The 23,429-nt window shown below is 41.2% G+C and overlaps 7 protein-coding genes across 7 annotated transcripts; 3 read left to right on the top strand and 4 right to left on the bottom strand.

Annotated features, from left to right (window-relative positions):
• Positions 1-701: 701 nt before the first annotated feature.
• SS1G_07583 (predicted protein) lies at positions 702-1,164 on the bottom strand (the record flags this gene model as incomplete). The annotated part of the gene is made up of 4 exons (XM_001590909.1): positions 702-744; positions 865-985; positions 1,060-1,105; positions 1,138-1,164. 4 exons carry the CDS (start codon positions 1,162-1,164, stop codon positions 702-704), a joined length of 237 nt encoding a protein of 78 aa, XP_001590959.1.
• Positions 1,165-5,558: 4,394 nt separating this feature from the next.
• On the top strand, positions 5,559-9,590 carry SS1G_07582 (hypothetical protein; the record flags this gene model as incomplete). Its single annotated transcript, XM_001590908.1, has 8 exons — positions 5,559-5,736; positions 5,807-7,362; positions 7,414-7,538; positions 7,653-7,794; positions 7,848-7,956; positions 8,128-8,817; positions 9,344-9,381; positions 9,492-9,590. 8 exons carry the CDS (start codon positions 5,559-5,561, stop codon positions 9,588-9,590), a joined length of 2,937 nt encoding a protein of 978 aa, XP_001590958.1.
• A 695-nt stretch (positions 9,591-10,285) lies between these two features.
• Positions 10,286-13,372, top strand: SS1G_07581 (hypothetical protein; the record flags this gene model as incomplete). Its single annotated transcript, XM_001590907.1, has 3 exons — positions 10,286-10,431; positions 10,895-13,252; positions 13,309-13,372. 3 exons carry the CDS (start codon positions 10,286-10,288, stop codon positions 13,370-13,372), a joined length of 2,568 nt encoding a protein of 855 aa, XP_001590957.1.
• Positions 13,373-13,986: 614 nt separating this feature from the next.
• On the top strand, positions 13,987-15,924 carry SS1G_07580 (hypothetical protein; the record flags this gene model as incomplete). The annotated part of the gene is made up of 1 exon (XM_001590906.1): positions 13,987-15,924. The coding sequence occupies one exon, from the start codon at positions 13,987-13,989 to the stop codon at positions 15,922-15,924; it is 1,938 nt and encodes a 645-aa protein (XP_001590956.1).
• Positions 15,925-18,183: 2,259 nt separating this feature from the next.
• Positions 18,184-20,125, bottom strand: SS1G_07579 (hypothetical protein; the record flags this gene model as incomplete). Its single annotated transcript, XM_001590905.1, has 2 exons — positions 18,184-19,522; positions 19,623-20,125. 2 exons carry the CDS (start codon positions 20,123-20,125, stop codon positions 18,184-18,186), a joined length of 1,842 nt encoding a protein of 613 aa, XP_001590955.1.
• Positions 20,126-21,952: 1,827 nt separating this feature from the next.
• SS1G_07578 (hypothetical protein) lies at positions 21,953-22,477 on the bottom strand (the record flags this gene model as incomplete). Its single annotated transcript, XM_001590904.1, has 1 exon — positions 21,953-22,477. One exon carries the CDS (start codon positions 22,475-22,477, stop codon positions 21,953-21,955), a length of 525 nt encoding a protein of 174 aa, XP_001590954.1.
• A 402-nt stretch (positions 22,478-22,879) lies between these two features.
• On the bottom strand, positions 22,880-23,213 carry SS1G_07577 (predicted protein; the record flags this gene model as incomplete). The annotated part of the gene is made up of 2 exons (XM_001590903.1): positions 22,880-22,972; positions 23,022-23,213. 2 exons carry the CDS (start codon positions 23,211-23,213, stop codon positions 22,880-22,882), a joined length of 285 nt encoding a protein of 94 aa, XP_001590953.1.
• Positions 23,214-23,429: the final 216 nt, after the last annotated feature.

Raw genomic sequence — 23,429 nt, 5'->3', positions numbered from 1 at the left:
CAATGACTTCCCGTCCAACATTGATGTTATCCAATAGGTATGAAAACAAATCTTCGGTCCTATCATTCTTCGATTCCACAAAGTCGATCTCCCTACGAAAAACCATTAAACCATTACAGTAATAAGTATCAAAGCCATTTCTTATTCCCAACAGTCCATCCTTGCTTATTTCGGACTACCGGTCTAATTCAGAATTGCGGCCATCAAACTAGAAGTTAAGGAGGGAGGGTTTAATAATCATAGAATTTATATGGAATGACTGAGGGATAATTCACATTGCTGAGAAACCAAAATATCTCAAACCCCTTAAGAATAAGTCAAATTCATCTGTTTGAAGCTTCTTGTTGGTTGGGGATGAAGTGTATTATCGAATAATTTCAGTATGTTGGGGAAGAGCCGGAAATGGGGGAGAGTTTTCAGATGTCCGTCCAAAAAGAAAAAGACGTGGAATATAAAATTACTTCATCTCTAATTGTAACCCTGATTTTTATTTTGAGTAACAAAGCCTCATGGAGATTCCGATAAGAGAGTTTGGTACTTCTCAAAAGAACAATTGGGTGAGACGGCGGCCATGAAAAGGGTGATTCGTTACCAACAAAGCACATGCTTTGATTTCCTAAAATGCTGCTGCTGACATCGCTAACTCGAACATAGCAAAACCACGCTCCTCCTTTTGCTAAGGTGATGGATGGATGGACGTCTCAGCCTGCAAGTTTACACGGACTGATCGACATCTTCAGAAGTCTGAAAGAATCAATTCATATCCACTTTCCTTACAAATTTGGTTGAGAGACCTCGATTGAGAATTTCAGATGCCGATATTATATGCGAGCATCAGTTAGTTTAGTCTTCATCAACACTTACATAATTATATACCTGCAGATAACTCGGTAACAAAACCCGCTATCAACAACAAACAGCATTAAACACAACTTGACCTCAACAAACTCGTCTACCCACAGCATCGCATCACATTTAGGATAAACTACTCTACATACATATATGTACTAGAATAACATGGTATCTAGAATCAACCCCATCCAACCAATAACAATTTACCCGTAAATAACGCCTCTGACTCTCCGAATCTCTTGGTCTTGCATGCCTGCTTATGTACTTTCCAAGTATGTAACTTACGTTAGTTACTCGAGTACACCAGTACATACTATCAAAACAGAATCAACTTCTTATCTAAACTACAGTTGCCAAGTAGATAGACCAGAGTCGAGCCGGCACACGGCACGTTTCGAAAATCCCCAAGACCGTACTAAATACCTGTATGCGTATGCGGAATCATCTCTTACGCCGCAATCGTGGATTTAGCTTCATATTAATCATCATCTCTGAAAAATATTCAAAAAAATATATACACCAATAATATCCTCCTCACAGATAACCAAATTCCAATAGTTATTCCCGTATAATAAATCAAGTATGCATGCGTATCTACTCCGTATATGCACACAATTCCTCTATACATACATACATCTATCTATCTATTTGGTGATCTAGATCACCTATCTATCTATCAACTCGCATACATCACTCCCCATAGCCATCCATCACATCACATCACATCACATCATCCACATCCCCCACGAATCACGAGAACTCCTCCTCTGCAGCGAAAAGACACAGCATTTACATCATTTATTTCCTGTCCCTCATGCAATCGTATATGCACTCAGTGCGAAAATGTCAACTGCTTTGGTCTATAATAAGATGGTAGGATCTTACAATGTTACTGGTTGAAAAAATCGTGTAATGGGGTTGATGCTGTGGGCTTGGTATGTATGTATGTATGTATGAATGAAGTGAAGTGGAGTAAGTGAAGTAAGTGAAGTAGGTGTAGGTGTAGGTTTTTGATTTTTGAATTTTGATACGAGGGAGAGGAGAGCGGGGAGATTGAGGCGGTGGATTTTGATGTGTTTATGGTGTATGGGGTAGTGTGCAGGCAGGGTTTGAGGTTGTGGTGGGAGATTTTGGGGGTTTGGAGAGATGGAGTGCAGGGTGGGTTGTAATTGGTTATGCTGAGTTTGTGTTTGTGAGGGGGAATATTGTGGGTTGGGGTTTGGATATGTATATGGATTATATATATATAAATAGGTATATAGGTAAGGTACCTAGGTAAGGTACCTAGGTAAGGTACCTAGGTAAGGTAGGTGTTGTACACAATATTTGTATACACCATATCTATACAAAAGAGGGACAGAATCTGGATACAATACAACTTTCCATATCATTTGATCCCATCCCATTGCAATGTTTATCATCCTACTCCAAGTCATCGGAGTGCTCCCCCAGAGCAACAAAGACAAGTGTCTATATAAACATCACAATTTTGAACATGATTATTCCTTACCTCATAGAGGTATTTGAATTTGCGCACAATTAAATATCTTCTCTATATTGATAATGATGATTTCCTATCCTATCGACTTCGAAATCCTTCTCCTCGTAGTAGGTTAATGAAATCATAACTAAAGTTAAAACCATACATTTTAATAGACTAAGACTAAGACTGAAATCCCCGGTTCTACCTAGGTAGGTAGATACCAATCACAACACTACTAGGTAGTTAGTTCTAGTAGCGCATTTCAGAGAGTCTGGGAGTCTTTATGGATGGTAAAATCTTGTTTCTCTCCTGGTTTATTACTTCACTATTAACATGGGATTCGATGTCATAAATTACAGCATTGGGCTTGGCTCATTCATGATCTTGCTTTTTCGAAGCTGTTATCCTCTTTTTTTTGGTCTTGCTGCGGTGATAGAGATTTGAAGGAGGTTAAGAAATTAGTGGAGGAGATTCATCAAAGATTTTGTGTGCAAATGAGTAGGTAGGAATGGATTAGGTAGGTATGTAGGAATACTGCAAGGATGTGATTTACTACTCGACTCGTTGCCCTAAGTAGGTAGCTTTATCTGACTAGATTTTGAATTTTAATTTTCTTTTGCGATGGTTTTTTTTCGTAGGTTCAGGTTGTTCTGCCATGAAGAACTCACGAAAGAAACTCATGGAAAGGAAATACATCGAAGAATGGAAGAGTTGTATCCTCCCCATCTGTGTTCTCTTTCTTCATGTCCCGTCCAAACCCGATCCTTACTTAGCACCTCTGTCCAATATCTATTGCGCTACTCTCTCGATATCAGTAATAGAGTTCTATTGAACATATTTGATCATATCCCATCCTCAAATCCTTCTTCTGCCCAGATCTTCCTCTTTACGTCCTTCACTTTATATTCCTCGTTCTTGTGTTTTGTAGCTGAACTTCATCTAGCTCCGTGCTTGCATCGTTTTTATATTTCCTTGATCACATGTGAGCTTCACTACGAATTGTTTGATAGGTCTACAACTGATTAGAGGATATATAAGATAATTTATCGTCTATTTTGAAATCAATAAGCGCCACTCACCGTGCTGCATCCTTCTGGGATAAAATTCCAGGCTGAGCAATTCTAGTGAAGATGTATGATATGTTATTGCAGCTTCACTGTTGATATGCAAGTCTACTCCAATGACACTAAATATATGACTTCAGAGATCTGATAAAATATAGATGAAGCTAGAGGTTGTCGAATAGCTTCCTTCATACTTGACTATTGCCGTTTCACTTTCCGTCTCTCCCTTGCTTCACTCTTTATATATATTATATTCACCCCGTCAATCAACCGATCACATCTTACCACCACTCCTCAGTTGTTTTTATTGCATATCTGTTACAGGGTCTTGAGCCTGTAGATGCCTATAACACTTTTGGATTAGCAGGTAAGTAGAAAGTACCATGGAGCTCCTGGTAATCCCCGTGCTGTAAACAGTCTACAGGGTTTGAAATATAATAGTGAGAAGAAAACAATATAATGTGACAGCATCGCTTTTTTTTGATCGATATGATGATTGTGTAATGAATCCAGAGGCAAATCTTCTTGAAGTGTTGTCGCTAGATGTATGAGGGTGATAGTTGAAATGGATAGTGACATGGAAACGGAATACTGCTTGAGACGAAAGAAAACAGTGGGCTTACAACTAGTACGTCCTTTATATATACGGATTGTAATCCATTGACTAGTGATCTTTGAATGGTTGGTAACTGAAATTGATCTAGGGGAGTATGATGATGCGGCTCCTAAAGCTGTAGATTGATCTCATAGCTTTAATTTTCACAGCGGGTATGCTGTTATTATATTCTGGTATAATATAGCAATCAGGAGAAGGATATTAACAAGAAAAGGATGTTATGGTAATGAAATTACAATGTGAACTGGCAGTACGAAGTTTAGTTCGGTGTTATAGTTAGCATAGTAGCATGTTGATATGTATACCCTCTCCCTGTCAGCTTCTGGGTTGAGAAACTAAAGGTCTCCATTTCTAAAGAAAACTTATTCGTAGAAGGGGAATGTCTTGCTCACTATAGAACTCACGAAGCTGCCTTGAATCAAAAATGCATCCCAAAGTAAATATACAATATGACATGGCACAGCACAGCACAACACAGACCCACAGGTTTGCCTTCCTGGAAAAGTGCAGATATTATCAAGTCTTTTAACAATGTATAAATTTGATTCCCGGCAATGATGCGAGAACGATATCGCGGTAGCTTTATTGCGGCCCTTTTGAGGACAGATTCTCAGTCAAAACTGCAGCTGCTGTTGGCACAACATTGATGAAGGAAAAAAAATCGCCGGGGCCCGAGCATGTGGCTGCATGGAACTTTGGTCAAGCAGTTACGAGCTGTAGAATACATAAGAAACTTCTCTATTACAAAGATACTAAGCATACTTGCTTGAGCTTTGATTGTTTGAGGAACGAGTGCATAATTACAGAGACTATCCGCACTGAACGTTGGGTACGGTAAAGCAGGTATTTGATCAGAAAAAGCGGAATGGTATTATTGCTCATACGATCACTCAACCACATGGATTTCAAGGATAGGCGATATATCTTTCTTGAATTTTCAATGAAAATTGATAACGCCGCCATTATATGTTGAGTGAACCACAATTTAGACGTCATGAACAAAGCTGGAGGAACCGTTCCCGGTGAGCTTTCCCGTGAGGGCACTAATACCTATGATTAAAAACTACCCAACGACCACAAAAACATTGCTCAACCAAATCGAGAATTTTTGTGCCACATACTGACTGATATTGTCAGCGGGGGAGTAGAAAATGAATATTTTGCACTTTGGTGCAGTGTCGTTGAAGTTAAGAAAAAAAGCTAAAAAATAGATGATCTCAAACGTCCACCAGGTGGTCCCTTGGCAACCGATGATGTCGTGTCCTATCGGATAATTTTATCGACAATAGGGAAGTCTTCGAAATCTTTTGAACATTGAGATATCTATTAAGGGGAAGAAAGATTCTCATCTGATTTGTATTTACAATACATAATTCTCGTCCATTGAGGGCGCGCCATTCGTTTAATTTTTCTACAGATGATTTTGGCATAAACCCGTCAAGGTGTTTAGACAATCTGTCCATCAAGAAGTCGAAGCTGTTTGTTCAATTGAACGCGGACGCATTGGAGTACGAATTATCCAGAAGACAGACTCATCAACAATATGGCTAGAGTTAATCGCTTTGGCTTTTTAGCCATTGCAATGGCTTTTCATCTAGTCTACATTTATTCAATCTTTGATATTTATTTTGTGAGTCCAATAGTGTCTGGGATGCGCGAATTTGGAGTAGAACGGCCAGATGGAGTGGAAGCTCCAGCAAAGCGTTTGGTGCTTTTCGTTGGTATGTTTGTTCGATCTATTTTTTATATCACCTTTTGTGAACGCAATCAACTGATATTCTGCGTCTGCAGGTGATGGTCTACGAGCAGATAAAGCCTTCCAATCATTTCCAGAACCATATCCAAAATCGGAAGAAGATCTCATCCCACGCCCTCTTGCGCCATTCCTTCGTTCGCGGGTGCTGGGGCACGGCACTTTCGGTGTCTCTCATACTCGAGTCCCTACGGAGTCTCGCCCCGGACATGTTGCGCTCATTGCGGGTATGTACGAAGATGTGTCGGCAGTTGCTACTGGATGGAAACTCAACCCCGTAAACTTTGACAGTGTTTTCAATAGGAGTAGGCATACTTGGTCATGGGGGAGTCCAGATATATTGCCAATGTTTCAGTTGGGCGCTGTGCCAGGTCGTGTAGATGCATACACATATTCTGCTGAGGAGGAGGACTTTTCAAAGGCAGCTTTACATTTGGATATCTGGGTATTCGACAGAGTTAAGGCTCTTTTTGCAGAAGCTGCCAAGAACGCTACTTTAAATGCCGTATTGAGACAAGATAAGAATGTGTTCTTTCTACATCTTCTTGGCCTGGATACTACAGGTCATGGTTATCGGCCATACTCGAAAGAATATCTATATAACCTCAAGGTTGTGGACGAAGGCATCAAGGAAGTGACAAAGGTTATCGAAAATTTCTATAATGATGATAAAACCGCTTTTGTTTTCACAGCTGATCATGGAATGAGTGATTGGGGAAGCCATGGTGATGGACACCCAGACAACACACGCACTCCACTCATTGCTTGGGGATCCGGAGTTGCGAAGCCAGTTGTACAGGCCCATGGAATCGCACCAGGTCACGATGAGCTATCCTCAGACTGGGGAATGGATCACATCCATCGACATGATGTTTCGCAAGCAGATGTCGCAGCTCTCATGGCATATCTGGCTGGAGTCAACTTTCCGGTCAATTCAGTCGGAGAATTACCCTTGCCCTACCTTGCAGCGGATATTCCCGAAAAAGCTGAAGCTTTTCTTGCTAATGCTAGAGGTATTCTTGATATGTATCGAATCAAAGAGGAACACAAGAAAGCTACGGAGTTGAGGTATCGACCGTTTGAAGGTCTCGGAGATGATAATCACACCGCTGAGCATCGATTAGCTGATATCAGAAATTTGATCAATCGAGGTCAACATGAAGAAGCAATCCGAGAGACTGCAGAACTTGTGAGACTTGGCTTAGCTGGTCTACGTTATCTTCAAACGTATGATTGGCTTTTCCTGAGAGCCTTGATCACAATTGGATACCTGGGCTGGATCATGTTTGCCCTCACCACTGTCATTGATCTTCACGTTCTTCATGGAAATACTAAGACCTCCAGAACTTTGGCTGCTAGTCTGTTTTTCTCATCAATTCTTGTCGCTCTTTTTGCTTCTTTCATTGTGTCAGAATCGCCTTTAACATATTATGCTTATGCCATCTTCCCAGTAGCATTCTGGGAAGAGGTGTATGCTCGCCGAAATGCCCTCACACAAGGCGGGAAAGCACTATTTGGTCATATAAAATCACCATTTGCTTTTATTGGAATAATCATCAAGGCTATAATTTTCTTAGGTCTCATCGAATGTCTCGTAAGTCAATGTATTGATTCTACGATTTATTGTTACTTATACATGGATTAGGCATGGGGATACACATACAGAGAAATCTTCTCCGTTTTATTCATCTTAGCAACTTTCTGGCCGGCATTCTACGGGCTGGGATTTTTGAAGAACAACAAGGCATTAACTCTAACGTGGATTGTGTCGTGTGTCGGAATGAGCTCTTTCACATTACTCCCGGCAATGAAAGTGGAAGATATAGATCTTATGTAGGTTGCCACTATCACAAGTAGTAGGATTCTAGTTAACCTCGCGCATAGTTTATACGGTGGTGCGTTGATGGTAGCCGTAGGTGTATTATATCTTGCTTTTGAAAGAAAGCTGCTGGCAAAATCCAAGATGGCAGGTGATTCCATCGCGCCAGCCGATAATCTTCTATCCCGCTCCCTCATTGGAGCGCAGGTGAGGATGATCCTGCCCATTACCCTAAACTATGAATTCTGACATCTAAATAGATTGGGTTGGTTATCCTATCCATGATCGTCACGAGATCTACAGCGATGTCCTTACAGGCCAGAATGGGACTTCCTCGAGGCAATCAAATCATTGGTTGGTGCTTAATTGGTGAGTTCATGAACAGCTGTTAATCTGGGGAAAGCTAACATGAATAAGTGGCGTCTTTGATAATGCCCTTCTTGCATCGCCTACAGCCTAATAACCATTATCTTCACAGATTAATGATCATATTTTTGACATTTGCGCCACTATTTGTTATTCTCACAATCTCATACGAAGGCTTATTCTACTTTGCATTTTCTTCCACCCTTATCACCTGGGTTCTGTTAGAGCATAACATCCATAAACACACTATGAGTAAAAAGACAACCAAGGCAAATGATGCCTCAGTGCCCGAAATCCCTGCTTCGTTATCCTCCTCTCCATTCCGCTCTCTCACATTGACAGATGCACGGATATCTCTATTCTTCCTCATACTTTTGCAGTCAGCATTTTTCAGCACTGGGAACATGGCATCTGTCTCATCCTTTAGTCTGGACAGCGTGAATCGTCTGATTCCAGTCTTTGATCCGTTCTCTCAAGGAGCTTTGTTGATAGTGAAGCTCATGATCCCATTTGCATTGATTTCAGCGAACTTGGGTATCTTGAACAAGAGACTAGGCGTCGCTCCATCAGCCTTGTTCATGGTAGTAATTGCCATCAGCGACTTCCTGACCCTGCACTTCTTCTGGGTGGTCAAGGATGAAGGATCGTGGTTGGAAATCGGGTCTACGATCAGTCACTTCGTCATTGCAAGCTTGCTATGTCTGTTTGTGGCTAGTTTAGAAGGTGTCAGTGAGCTTTTCATCGCAGGTGTAGAAGTTGAGGATAATTCTAGTCAGCTCGGGAAGGAACGGGAGCTTGGAGGGGTCATTAGGAAGGATGAAAAGTTGGGGAATGGAAATACTAAGACTGCTGTCAATAGGAAAAGTACGTGAAGGATGAAATGTATATATTGTAATGACGCTAGATAAAACCACGGTCTACAATGACGAGAATTGTTAGGTATTGTCTACGAAGCGCCATGCATGAGCATGTTGAATATCACATGAAGAAACATACTCCAGGAACTGGCCAAAAGGTACCGAGGCTCCTAGCCCACCTGAGGATTGAATTAAGCTCAAACTTAGTACACATCCTTTAGCGGTGAATATAAGGATTGCGGGGTGTAAGGCTGGATCGTTCCGGGTTCATTTCGTATGCGAGGATTCCGATATATATTCATCATAACTTTTTGTTGTAAGTGAGGGGTGAACAAATTTACCTAGTACGCATGCTCAATATTGATCCGCTCTGCAGCTCGCTCCACAATGATCTACGTCATGTATATGGGCAGGGGGCACTGATTTCATATACTCGGTAGATGTATGTAGTAGATGATGATTAAGACGTAAGTGGGGAGGACCGTTGGTCGAAATGGTGTTAAGTGTATTGCTGATATGATGGGCATTTTTAGACGAAGATAGATGGCCTTTCGATAGCAAAAACTACCTAGTATCTGCGGCACTGTACATAGACGATGGCCATCGGTATCGATAGAAATAAAAGAATTGAATGAAAGGTACGGCCGCTAATTGACACGCATGCCGCATTCCATGTAATAGGGCAATTTGAACCGAAAACCATTAACCTCTCTATGGACAATTAAGTTCGCCAATGCGCCATCCCGCAATCCACAAGATGCTTTATGCGGCTTAGGTTGAGCGTTGCCGTTGTTGTGATGATGTGCGTGAATGAGTGGAGAAGAAGTTGTCGCGTGTTCTCCCGCAACGCTGTACGGAGTCTAGAAAACCTTATTAATAACTGGAGGCTAATGAGCATTGTATGATTTGTAACTACCTGGGTATACCTCACTTATTATTATTATTCTCCTGTGTTTAGGGTTGCGAAAGGGGCTTATGTACTCCGTGTGAATATACTACTATACGGACGGACTGATGGATATTTGATAGCTACTACCTACCTACCTACTTTTTACTTCGACATGCCATATCGAATTGAAGTATGTATACAAAGATACAACAAAGAATCCTAGGATTGCAATTGGTTGTTTTTCTTCTTGGCTCAATTATTTCGAACGAATACAATTGAACGTATTTCAGCGCAAACGGATTCATACATAGCCGCAGATCAATCAATCAATGATCAATGATCTGATCAATTCAGTACTCCGTACCTTAAAATCATTCATCTTTACCCCACATGACCACCAATTTCTCGCAGTCGTACCTAATTCAAGTCCCGAAAACGTAAAAATAGCTGTACCGAGAGGCCCAAATTTATCAACCTCGCGACAACCAACTTCCCACCGACACTCAGTACACAAATCAATCCGACGACTTATCACCAGGGATTTCCATTATATCATTCAATTGCATGACAAGAGCGTCGGGAAATTATGGCTGCTATGGCCTCAAACGAAATGTCTGCAGATGGTGCATCTAATCAATACTCTGCACCAGCACCGCAAATGAGTAGTCAAGCTCCTGCTGGCTCAAATGCTGCACCGAGTTCACAGCTTCCGGGCCATGCTTCATTTAGAAGGTAGGATGGAATTATTGTCCGGTATATAAATGCGCTGACATTTTTCGGGATGAAGACAACGAGCTTCACGAGCTTGCCAAGTATGTAGATATCTGCCCATTTCTTATCCATCGATATTTTGATGCCTCGGTCCGAGGAGCAGATTGTGATTGTGGAGGATTAAATGGATATTGACGAATAATTGCTAACAACAATTCGCAGACATGCCATGCTAGGAAGGTAAGGTTACGCAAACCTATTGCGCGGCTGCAGTGTCATGCAGCTTCTAGAGGATATATTAATGGGGGTGATAGGTACGATGTGATGCTGCGAGTCTAGGCGTGCCTTGCACAAACTGCGTCGCATTCTCGATAGAATGCAAGATTCCAACGCCGAAACGCAAGAAAACAAATGGCAAAGCCAAAGATTCTGATAGGTACAATTTACCTCGGGCTTCTGTAGGACTTGCAGCTGACGAGGGTAGCGACCGAGGAGAGACAGTCGACGAACGGTCACCTCAAGTTGATTCCCCGAATACCCAAACTCCTAGGACTACTATCACCTATAACACTCAAGATGGAACACCTTCGACTTCTCTCACGGAAGCTCAAGCCCGCCAGCGGGAGAATGACGAAACTACTTACGCCCAATTCATGAAGCCTAAATTCACCAGAGCGCCCATAAAAGAGGCAGGAAGAGTGGCATATCTGGGAGAATCATCGAATTTGACATTACTCGTACATGATCGACATGGCAACGCGGACGTTGTGCATTATCCTTTACCGGAAAATATTAGGGGATCCAGGGCGAGGTTGACGGAATTGGATAACGTGGAAATCGATATCCTACATCAACGGGGAGCATTTTTACTTCCTCCTAGATCTCTCTGTGATGAATTGGTTGATGCATATTTCAAGTGGGTTGCCCCAATTGTGCCTGTAATCAATCGGAACAGATTTATGAGACACTATCGAGATGCCAAAAACCCACCTTCACTTTTGTTACTGCAGGCTATCCTTCTGGCTGGATCCAGGGTCTGCACAAATCCTCAGTTAATGGATGCCAATGGATCAACAACCCCTGCTGCCTTGACATTTTACAAGCGCGCTAAAGCCCTATACGACGCGAACTATGAGGATGACAGGGTTACAATTGTACAGGCTTTGGTTCTGATGGGATGGTATTGGGAAGGACCGGAAGATGTGACGAAGAACGTGTTTTATTGGAGCAGGGTGGCGACTATTGTAGCACAAGGTTCGGGCATGCATAGGAGCGTTGAAGGTTCTGCACTCAGCAAAGCTGACAAGAGGCTTTGGAAGAGGATTTGGTGGACATTGTTTACCCGTGACCGATCTGTTGCCGTCGCTCTAGGCCGCCCCGTGCATATCAATACTGATGATTCCGACGTGGAGATGGTCAGTGAGGATGATTTTATCGAGGATGAGAATGATCAGCCAGCCGAATTTCCCCAAGAGCCGATCCATGTCCAATTTTTTCTTCAATATGTTAAGCTTTGCGAAATCATGGGGTTGGTTCTCTCACAACAATACAGCGTGGCTTCAAAAGCTCGACGGCAAAATGCGATTGACCTTACCCACAGTGATATGGCCTTGGCAGACTGGCTTTCTCACTGTCCTAAGGAGGTATATTGGGAAATGCCTCGACATCAATTCTGGGCAGCTTTGCTACATTCAAATTACTACACAACACTATGCTTATTACACCGAGCACATATGCCACCCGCTACTACACAGAGGGGTGGTTATGAGGAAAACGTATATCCGTCTCGGACTATCGCATTTCAAGCCGCAGGTATGATTACCTCCATCATCGAGAATCTATCAGCACATGATGAGCTTCGATACTGCCCAGCATTCATCGTTTACAGTCTATTTTCTGCCTTGATCATGCATGTTTATCAAATGCGATCCTCAGTACCTTCCATCGTCGCAGCTACCCAAGAGCGAATGCGCGTATGTATGAATGGCTTGAAGAATGTATCGAGAGTTTGGCTCGTAGCTAAGATGGTCTACACACTGTTTGAGTCCATCTTGGGAAATAAGGTTCTCGAGGAGCGCCTTCAGAAAGCTGCTGGGAAACGGCATAAACGCATGGCGCAAGGCATTAGCGATGGCCTCAACCAGGCCAAAAATGACGGCCTGAAGAGAAAATATGACGATATGTCACTGGACTTCGGTGTAAGCAGTGGACCAGCACCACAGGAATCGTATGAGCGGTCCAGACCACAAACACCTAGTCAAGGATTTAATTCCTCCTCGATGCCTGCACCGCCCATTACATCGCCCAATCAAAGACAGAATCGAGACACATTCATGGGAGGCTCTAGTTCTCGCCCTCAGACACGTCCAGCTACACCATTCAACCCCTCATATTCCGTTCCGGCCACACCCCCAGATCTCTATCTCGTTACTAGAAACTCCCCAAACATATCGCAATCTCTCTGGGAGAACTTTCAACCAGATCAATTGTTCCCTGAAGGTGGCCCTGGTCTAAATAATATCCAATTCTCCCCGCCAAGCCATCCCAATCTTGATCCGAACCTCATGCCCAATCTCGGTGCACCCCAACAGCCAATTTCGAATCAGAATCAATCAAATCAACTGCCTCAACGCATGCAACGAGGCCAGCCTGGAATGAGTAGTAGTCCTACCCAAGGAGGCAATATGCTTCCATCTGGAGTTCCCAATTATGGCATGAACCAAAATATTTGGCAGCAAGGCTTTGAACAGACAATGCATGAGCCTCAAGGCCAAAGTCCTAGTGATACCTGGAGTAATAGTTCTGCGCAGGCTGTTCCTACAACCTTGAACGTAGAGGATTGGTGAGTCGACCAAACCGTGTAACTACCGGTTAGCATACTAATTTGGTGGTATCCAGGTTTCAATTCTTTGGAATTAATGGGGATTTGACAGGTATGAATGGTGATGTCCCATTAGCTTGATCTTATGGAAAGGAAATCAACCCCCTTCGTTGCTTGTGGGCTGACTAAGGCTTGCTTGATGGAGTTTTTGATCATTTTGCCCGAGTAACTAAAAAAAAGTCATGAAGCGTGTAGGTGTAGCTCATGCCACTGTATTATAAGCATTTGAGATCCACATAATGGACATGATATGAAACTTATCGAAGTGAATGTCTCGGAAGCACAAAGACACATTCCTTGATTAGGTAGCTGTAGCTCACATAAAAAACGCATATGCCTCCCAAGTAATCAAAACATAAGTAATCATCAGTTGCAATCAATTTCGGGGAGTTCTCTGTAGTGGGTATCTTTAATTAAGTTGCGGGTTCTCCACGTGCCATATGTTTCGACAAATGTACACTAGAAATATTACTATTACGATGACGAACACGGTAGCCCAAACTTACTATAATCTGGAACGTCCGTTCCCTGCGAACCAACTCTTCAGGGAAGCCAAATATACATTCATAACTAACACGACTGATTCTGGTATAATTCAAGATATAGCAATCGAATGATCGCAAAGAAATTCAAACAAAAACAACGAATGCTCCCATGAACTCAAGTGTCCGGTGCGGACGGCCCGCGAAACAACCATGTCACAATCGTCACGAACAGCCGCGATAATCTCGAATCAATCGCGATTATACAGTGATAACGAAACACGATTCGGCGATTCCAGTGCAGCTACTTCCTCGACTATACGACCGAGAAATAGGAGATTGATCAGTACGGAACAAGAATTGGTCAGTACTTCAAGCAGGAGAAGTAGTCCTGGTGGAAGTACTAGAGGGGTAAGCCCAATTCCCTCAAGACATCCTTCGAGGAGAGTAAACGACAATGATACACAATCTGCGGAGAGTGCTCTAGGGGGGTCTGCTATAGGGAGAGGAGACCAGAAATTCCGAGCGGGAAATGCTGGAGCATGGGGTAGTGGGTGGTCGAATTCTTGGAGTACATTACAAGGGCTTGCGAGTTCGGTGCTTGGGGATCTAGGAGATCTAGTCACCGATGAAGGCGAAAGTAGTTCGCAAAGGACACCAAGTTTGGATAGGCTTAAAGCGAGGAGGAAAGGTAGTTCTGTAAAGAAGCTGTTTGAGTTACCTCACGGTGCATGGGGACCTGCGGAACAAAAGAAGAGGAATGAGGCTGTTATTGGCGCGGGCAGTCAATCGGAAAGAGATGCAGCTTTACGAACACAAAAAATGACGAGAGTTCTTGAAGACCACTCGGATTTAAACGGATCGATTGACATAAATGGGAATTACAAAAGGAGAACGTCTATTGACGAGAGTACGAGTAGAACACCAGACGATGAGGGTGATGCACTGGTCTATATACACCATGTGCAGAAAGATGATACATTGGCCGGGGTGATATTACGATATAATTGTCAGCCTATGGTGTTTAGAAAGGCCAATAGATTTTGGCCAAATGACTCCATACAAACTCGACAAGTGGTTGTACTACCAGTAGACGCTTGTGCAATTAAAGGACGCCCTTGTGATCCATCTCAAGATTTGAGTCAAGGGATTGATTTACTTGCTCCAACACCAAGTTTGGAAGATGCGCCAGAAGTATGGCCACCGAGATCGGAGACATCAATAGAGCGGTCGGACGAAAAACTATGGGAGCATGTACGATGGGTTCGTTTTGATTCCTCTCCAAATTCTAAACCAGTCGAAATTGCACGCATGCCGAGGAGGACTTTGGGCTACTTTCCACCTCGACGGAGAAAGAGTCAAAATACAAATTCCATCACATCTACCCCTCGTGGATCTTTTGATCTTCCACGTATATCTCAAACGACTTCGGGCGAATCAGTTAGCAGTCCTGCAAGTACAAATTCTCGAAGGACGAGTAATTTAGGACCTCGACCGTCTCAACCAACAAGCGGGAGCTATTTCCCTCCAATTGGTTCGGCTAATCGTCGCCACCGTGAAAGTGTAAGTGAAGCTGCTGATCGACTAGGATGGCTTCGAGGACCTGGTGGCGTAGGAACATTAGGAAAGAGTGTCACAACTCCAGGACCTGGACAAGATCCTTTAAATACATGGGCAAGGAAACATATGCCCGGAATAACTATCGATTCTTTACCTTCATCTTCAATCCTAGATTCCGAAACAGTCCCTTTTGGATTTAGAGACGAACTTGCAAGTATTGCTGAAGACTCATACAGTCCTGCAAGAAGCGGATCGGTCACGCCCAGTAATATGGGGGGCTCTGGAATTGGATTGGAAAATGCTGCAGCAGCTATTGAAGGTTGGGTTAGACGATTAGCTGTTAAAGCACCGGGGACACCGTCGAATGGAGGTGGAACATCAATGAATGGGTCGGGGGATCTTATTGAGTTATTGGATGGGACTGGGAGTGATGATGGAAGGGGATTTGAACTTTCTCCTGGTAGATTGAGAAATACTTCACTAAGTAGAAGCGGAACCGGAACCGGAAGCTCAGGAAGAGAAGATCTGGAAGGGGCGCTAAGAGGGAGGGGAAGCGCAGTAGGTGGTATTAAGAATGGAAAGAAGGATTGATTTGAATTCTTTGTTTGAATTGAACTGAGCTGTTGAAATGTTGATTTGTGTTTGTTTTTTGGAGCAGGCGGGCAGACAGACAGGCAGGCAGGGAGGTAGGCTTTTTCACTAGCGAATCGTGAATCGTGATCAGCTTATGCATGAATAAGAAATATTATAGAGAAGTTTAGTTACAGTTAAGGTTAAGGTTAAGGCGCATCTGGACTGGACTGGCGTTTGTTTTTCTCTTTTTTTTTTCTTTTTTCTTTTTTTTATCTAAAGGTTAAATGTTGGATGGGGGATGAGGAGGAGGAGGTGTTATTTTATTTATTTTCTCTTTTTGTACCCCCTAGAGTTTAGGTTTAAAATATAAGAATGATGAATTGATTAATGATTAGAATAAAAAAAAAGAGAAAGAATTTTTATTTAATTATTTATTTGTTTGTTTGATTATAATATTTATCAGATTTAAAATCATAATTGTCATTTTGAAATTTTTGAAATCAGAGTGTGGTTTTTGATTTTGATTATTTGTTTATATTGAAAGATTGGGTGGAAGAGGCCTCTATATTGACTATATTACTACGTCTGTAGGCATATTAATCTCCTCTTGGTATCCTCGGAGGGGACCAATATGCCTGCTTATGGTTCGTCTAATCTAGCCTGTTTAGGTAACCGTATTACTAATCACGACACGTGATTAGTACCGGTAACTTCTATTCCTTTTAACAGTTTATATATTTATATATTTTATTGTTACGTCCAAAACGATTAGTATGTCACATGACCATAAAACATGTGATGGAACGGTGAGGAACGAACGTTCCTAGGAACAACCAGGAACGCTCGTTCCCAGGAACGACGATTCCTAGTTAACCATAGGCACGAAGGACTATATAATCAAGATGGATTTCTTTTGTATAGAGCTTCGTGCTCAAGATCAATCATTTAGTATACTCTACTATTAGTTACGAATTGCATATCATTATTGTCATTACTTCAAGTCCCTGCTTGACGCCTAGTTATAAACCTACTTCGAGAGCCTAGAGCACTTCCACGTGATCTAGACGGCAAACCTCGTAACATTTATAAATCTTCAAGTATTATATTTGTATTGGTATTTGTATTTCAAGTATATGAAATATAAATAAAATTATTATAAAGATAATCAAATTACAAATTATGTATTAAAAGATTGGGTGGAAGAGGCCTCTATATTGACTATATTACTACGTGTGTAGGCATATTAATCTCCTCTTAGTATCCTCTAAGGGGACCAATATGCCTGCTTATGGTTCGTCTAATCTAGCCTGTTTAGGTAACCGTATTACTAATCACGACACGTGATTAGTACCGGTAACTTCTATTCCTTTTAACATTATGATTAATTAAATTTTTAAAAAATTAAAATTCAAAAATCATTTTTATTTTAATAAAAATAATAAATCTTTATTCAAGTGAACAAATAAAGATAATTTTATATATTAAAAATACCAATTAAATTTATTAAATATATTTTATTATTATTATTATAACTTGAGTTGAATGAGTTAAAAAGTTCCAAGTCAGATATGCCTGAGGTTTCGAGGCTTATGCCAAACTTTTTGTTAAATTTTCTGCCGGGGTATTTTAGACCAATCAGCTTGTCAGGATCGAGCTTCACTTAAGCGAGTTTCTCATTTTCTCTGACCTACACCAGTGTTACGAGGTTTGCCGTCTAGATCACGTGGAAGTGCTCCAGGCTCTCGAGGTGGTTTATAACTAGGCGTCAAGCAGGGACTTAAAGTAATGACAATAATGCAATTCGTAACTAATAGTAGAGTATACTAAATGATTGATCTTGAGCACGAAGCTCTATACAAAGGAAATCCATCTTGATTATATAGTCCTTCATGCTTCTATGATCACTGGTGATCCTTCATGATCACCAGTGATCACCTATATCGTGATCCTTAGTGATCCTTAATGATCACTACTGATCATTTGTGATCACGTGTCTTGGTAGTTGTGTAGCCCGTCGTAACAACCAGGTAAACCTCACGTACAAGGTTTTGGTGTCGACAAGCCGACAATAAAAACTAGAATACATTGTTCATACCCATTGAAAAGTAAAGAATACTCATTCAAAGCTATCTAGTTTATATATACTTTCTTTAAACAATAGTACTAAAGATAATATAGTCGAACCTATTCCTTGGCTTCCTTTAGGCAATATTATTTGCAAAATGTCAACCGTAAAAAGAACATTATTTTTCTCTCCTCCAACAAAACAAACTCCTCTCAAACCCGACACAATTTCCCTGTATCAAGATCATAATCCCACTCATCACTTCTTACACCCGACAATATATATAAACTCCCAGTAGGATCATATTTCTTCTTAATTTCCGCCAATCGATCATAGCTTGTACCAAAGAAATCATGTTTCCACTCGGTATCAAAAGGATTCGCCTCATTAATATATGCACCCATATCTGGAGCCCATTCTCTCCATAACGCTTCTCTATTCTCCTCCATCCATTCTGCTGCATTTGCAAGTGTTTCCTTAGGTGTCAAAGTATCATCAAGTGTTGCACCAAGTGTAATAACATGTAAATATGCCTCTCTCCAAACTGGGTTCAGCGAACCACGCATATTTTCCGGAACATGAGCCGGACCAGGTCCTCCTTGTAACCCGACTATCATTTCACTTCCACTCCCGCTCTGAGATGCTAAAGCGCGTTGCAAATATGCAGCTAGTGTTTCCATTGGGAGATCAGAAAGATGCGCACGTCCCAATAAACGAGTAGAAAGGAGAGAAATCTGACCAGCTGGATCTTCGCCGGGATCATTGGCGTAGAAAAAGTCGAGGTAACTAGGGTATACATCTGTGATTGTGTAATTGATAGAAAGTGATCCATTAGATACATCTTTCATTTTCTCAATTAAAGGGGAGATGAGAGTGGTCATTTCAGAGATACTGATGTTGTATCCGTAGAATGCTTGTGAGAAGTATACACCAGGGGGTGTGGATTCTGAACCGGAAAAAGCTTTCGCGACGGAGCCAGTAGCGGCAATCATGGCGCCTGCGAGACCGGCGTCCATTAGATCAGGGAGGTTTTGAAAGAGGATTGCGAGTGCATTCCAAGCTGCTGTTGCAGCGGCAGTATCGTTCTCGGAACCGAGAGGAATTGCCTCGAGATTTACAGATGAGATACTAGCGACTGCAGGATGTGCTTGTAAAACGTATTCAGTCACGACGCCATATGTACCGGGACCGCCTCCTCGAATGGCCCAGAGAAGATCAGGATTCTGCTCTGCATTCGCGGTCAAGATTTCGCCCGAGGGTGTAATAACGGTAGCTTGGTGGATTTGATCAGCGCCGAGTCCGTATTGGCTTGAGAGGGGACCGTGGCCACCTCCTTGGAGATACCCGCCTAGGCCGACAGTTTTGGCATCGCCTCCCACGATTGATTTCCCAGCCTCATGAGCGGCGTTGTAAATAAGTTCTAAATTGTTTCCGCTCCCGGCAATGAGGACATCGGCTGTAGAATTGGAGCCGGGGATGCGCCAAGAAGAATTGAATTCTCGTTTGAGGAAATTTTGAGTCCAGATTGAGAGGGAGTTGGCGCCGCTTGATCTGCGAGTTTGGTTTTTGGTTAGCTATTTTCTTTCTTTTCCGCTTGCTTTTAATTTTCTTCCTTGTAGGGTTGGCAAAATCAAGGGATGGGGGATCAAACCTTCCACTCATATCGTGACCAGTTCCTTTGATCACAATTCGAATATTTCTTTCCGTAGCCCATTTCATCGCTGTAGCGATTTGATCCTCGGTAGTGGCATTTACAACATAAACCGGAGAACCACCTACCTCACAGCCCTTACCAGCTTGATACCCAGTTGCTTCGGTAGGGAGACAGGAATTATTGGCATAGATGGGATAATCGATTCCTTCTGGTGTATTGGCTTGCCATGAAGCGAGAACCCAGTTGGTTTGGACGGAAGAACAGTTTTGGGTTGAGTTAAATGGGTTTCCCGTGTAGCAAGAAGAGGCTGGCGGGAGAGTTTTTATGAGGGCTCCGGAGATGGATGTGTTTAATGCTGTCCAATCGGCGGAGGAAGGCCAGTAGGCGTCTGCAGGTGTGATTTTGCATGTTTGGGTGGAATTGAAATTGGTGGCGAGTATGATGGTTGGCAGGAGTGAGAGAGTGACGGCAATGAGATGGGATGGGTGAGAGGGCAACATCTTGAATGATGCGTGGTGATGGATGAATAGTATGAGAAAGAAGACGGAGAAGAGGAAGGAATTGAGAAGTATATATACTAATACAAGCCACTAGACTGCCCAAATGGAACGCTACTAAATCGTTTATTCACCACTCTGCAAAATAGACCTAATTGGACAAGAAAATCGAGAACCATATAATTAGGCCGTACATGCCAACAACGTTCAACTCTACCTCTTTAGAACGAGTCCGTCCCACTTTCATCCAAACAAAAACGGACCGTCATTGTTAAATTTGGCATCTCCCCTTCAAAAAAAAACTCAATGCCGTGAGTTGTTTTATTGTGGATTTTGCGGATGGTGCCAAGAACGTATCCAAATTCCCTTTTCAGGAAGTGTATACGCGGAAGTGTGTGTTGCAGTTTCGGATTCGTAAATCCCCTACCCTACATCCTAGCCACCCCCCTATTCCGGCCACGTCAAAAATCGTACAGCTACAATAATATTTAATTTTTAAATATTAATAATTCAACAATTATTGATCAACTAACGTGGTTTATCAGCGAGCCGCCACTTTTTCACTTATTCAACCACTTTAAACTTATTTTAATCAACAATTATTGAATCAATTGATTTAAACTATTAAGAATCTAATAATCTAGGGTCTATTATATTATTAGAACAAGTTCTTGAATTATGACCAGTCTTTCCACATTTATTACAGTATCGATTAGTAGATGATTCCCTATTGGAATTTCCCCTATTTTGACGCTCGTCGAATCGAATCTGAATATCCACCTCTTGTTGTGATATTATATCTGTAGCTTCCTGACCAGTAAGTACTCCTCCTTGACGTAATTGAGTTTTTTTAATATATCGACGTTTGCTTAATGCCTCATTTGCTTTCCGAAGCATACAAATCTCTGCATTTAAGAGTGTATTCTCATAAGCTAATCGTTTTGTACCTTTAGCTAATGCAACTACAGTTTCGAATATAGGTGTAGGAGAGTTTGATTGATATCGAACAATTCGAGATTTCACTAAAGTTGATTGTAAAAGAGCTTCAATTGGATTATGAGGTGTTTGAGAGACCCAAGAGTTGATAGATTCCAAAAGGATCGATGGAGGGGTAGGTGTGCGAATTCGAATATCTAATTTCGAAAGCACAGCTTGAGGATCAAATGATATTAGTCCTATTTCTCGAAAATCAGCTTTCATATTCTGAATTGTAATCGATTGTTGATATGCAGCTTTGAAAATTATAAAGAATTCAATTTTAGAAATATAACTGATATATATCTTGATAAACTCATCAATTTGACAACTATATAAACATTTAAGTGCACTAAAACATCCAATATCAAATAGTTGAGTTAAATAACTTGAATACAATAGTAACTTTACACATATAATGTCATTTGACTTGCAATATGATTGGAAAGGTATCGATCCATAACTCTCATACCTATCCAATATTAATATTCAATATTTGCCCTTTCTTCATTGATTAGTATATTTATTGAAGTGCTTTAACTATTCTAAATCTGTCTCATTATTCGTCCATCCATTAGAAGTAGGTTTAATAGCCCAATCCATAGGAAAATCGGTTTCGGTATACTAATTGGAAAGATGAACTTGTCCTTGAACTATCAGAAATGGAGGTATAGTTTCACCCTCTCTATTACCACATATAATTGCCGTAGCCCATTCTCGATTGCCTAATTGTATTGCATTGCTTCTACCATTTCATTTAGAACTAGTTACAATTATTCCAGAGCATATTATACCTATCATAAAGCCGGTTTCGTCGAAGTTATAGAAATCGCAATCTTGAATACTATATTTCGCCTATATATTCGATACCAATCCAAACCACTCTTTAATAAGCTTGAGATCTTCATAAAGAGCTCTTTGAAAATCATAAATACAATTAAAACACATCTTTAATTTTGTATAACACTTTACAAATCGATGAGCCCAGATCTTTCCAATTCTCTTCGCACCTCTTGATTCGAGAATATAATTCGCCATATCTTTTATATCATTTAACTTAGATGCAAATCCTCTTTCATCTATATCGATAATATACTGAATAAGTACCTCTTCTTCTTTTTCAATCAAATTAAGATTATTTACTCGAGTTTCCATTCTGTGAATTCGATCGCTTATTCTATCTCGTAATGTAGTTCGAGGGACTTTGTAGATTTTCGCAGCCTTTTCAACTGTAAGATTTTTTGATTTTTGAATAGCTTCAATAGCTAAGATTATTCTGGCCTCTTTTGATTGTATTTCCATAATAATTCGTTGAAATATCGCGTCTTGAAATTGAATGATAAAAGATATTGAAAAAGTGGCGACTCGCTGATAAACCATGTTAATTTGAAATTTTGATATTATCTTAATTATATTATAAAGAGATTATGTTTTGAAGATAATATTATCTTAATGTTACGGCGGTACTCAGTTATGACTAAGCCCCGCATCACATGACTAATTAGGAGGTCACGTGGTCCCACTCGTCCCACCGATTTAAATCGAGGGGAGCAGTAGGAACCAGTGGTTTCCAAATTTCCTTTTTGATTGGTTATAGGATTTTTACCTATAATAAAACGAAAAACAATCAAATCTAACCTTATCTTTTCTCGATATCGCAGCCGGTCGTACATATACACAATTCTGACTAGTGACACGTGACTGACACGTGGTGAATTCGTAGTCATGTGATAAATGGTAAATATATCCTTCCAACAAAACCTTTCATCATGATATCAAGATCTATGCAGTATTCGAACCACAGGTCGATGTTTTCTTAACTTGAGCTTCAATATCCTTTGAAAGTAAGTTTATTGGAAGCGGATACGACAATTGCTATGGTTTTGTTAATATCGTTGGATTTTTGAAGCAACTGATAACTTACGATCTGCTCTTTGGTAGGTGGCCATGATTCAAGATCAGTTGAAGTATAAGTGATATACTGGCCAGTTTTGCGGATACGTAAAATCAACGCCACATCCACTTCACAAAATTTCGATATCTCATATGCTTTGTTAAGTAGGGTGACTTTTCGCCTGTTTAATCGTTCAGATTTTCGCTTTGGTTTGTCGATCATAGTGAAGAGGATATAATTAAAGCGATAGTAAAGAAGTTTATTTGATATACCTTAAGAACATAAAGTACAGCAAATCGAATTAAATAAGAAAAGATCTAAGACCAAAATCGCTATACTGAAAACCGTTCCAGCATTAATCTTGTACAAGAGTTCTAGTAGTAAAACTCTCGTGCTCAAACCCCCCTGGGAATTTGTACCTCTCTTCTTGACGTTCTA

This window comes from Sclerotinia sclerotiorum, genomic scaffold (genome assembly GCF_000146945.2).
Source record: "Sclerotinia sclerotiorum 1980 UF-70 scaffold_10 genomic scaffold, whole genome shotgun sequence".
In the NCBI taxonomy this organism is placed as follows: domain Eukaryota; kingdom Fungi; phylum Ascomycota; class Leotiomycetes; order Helotiales; family Sclerotiniaceae; genus Sclerotinia; species Sclerotinia sclerotiorum.
The sequence above is the reverse complement of the archived record's forward strand: the minus strand, read 5'-3'. Positions and strand labels throughout refer to the sequence as shown.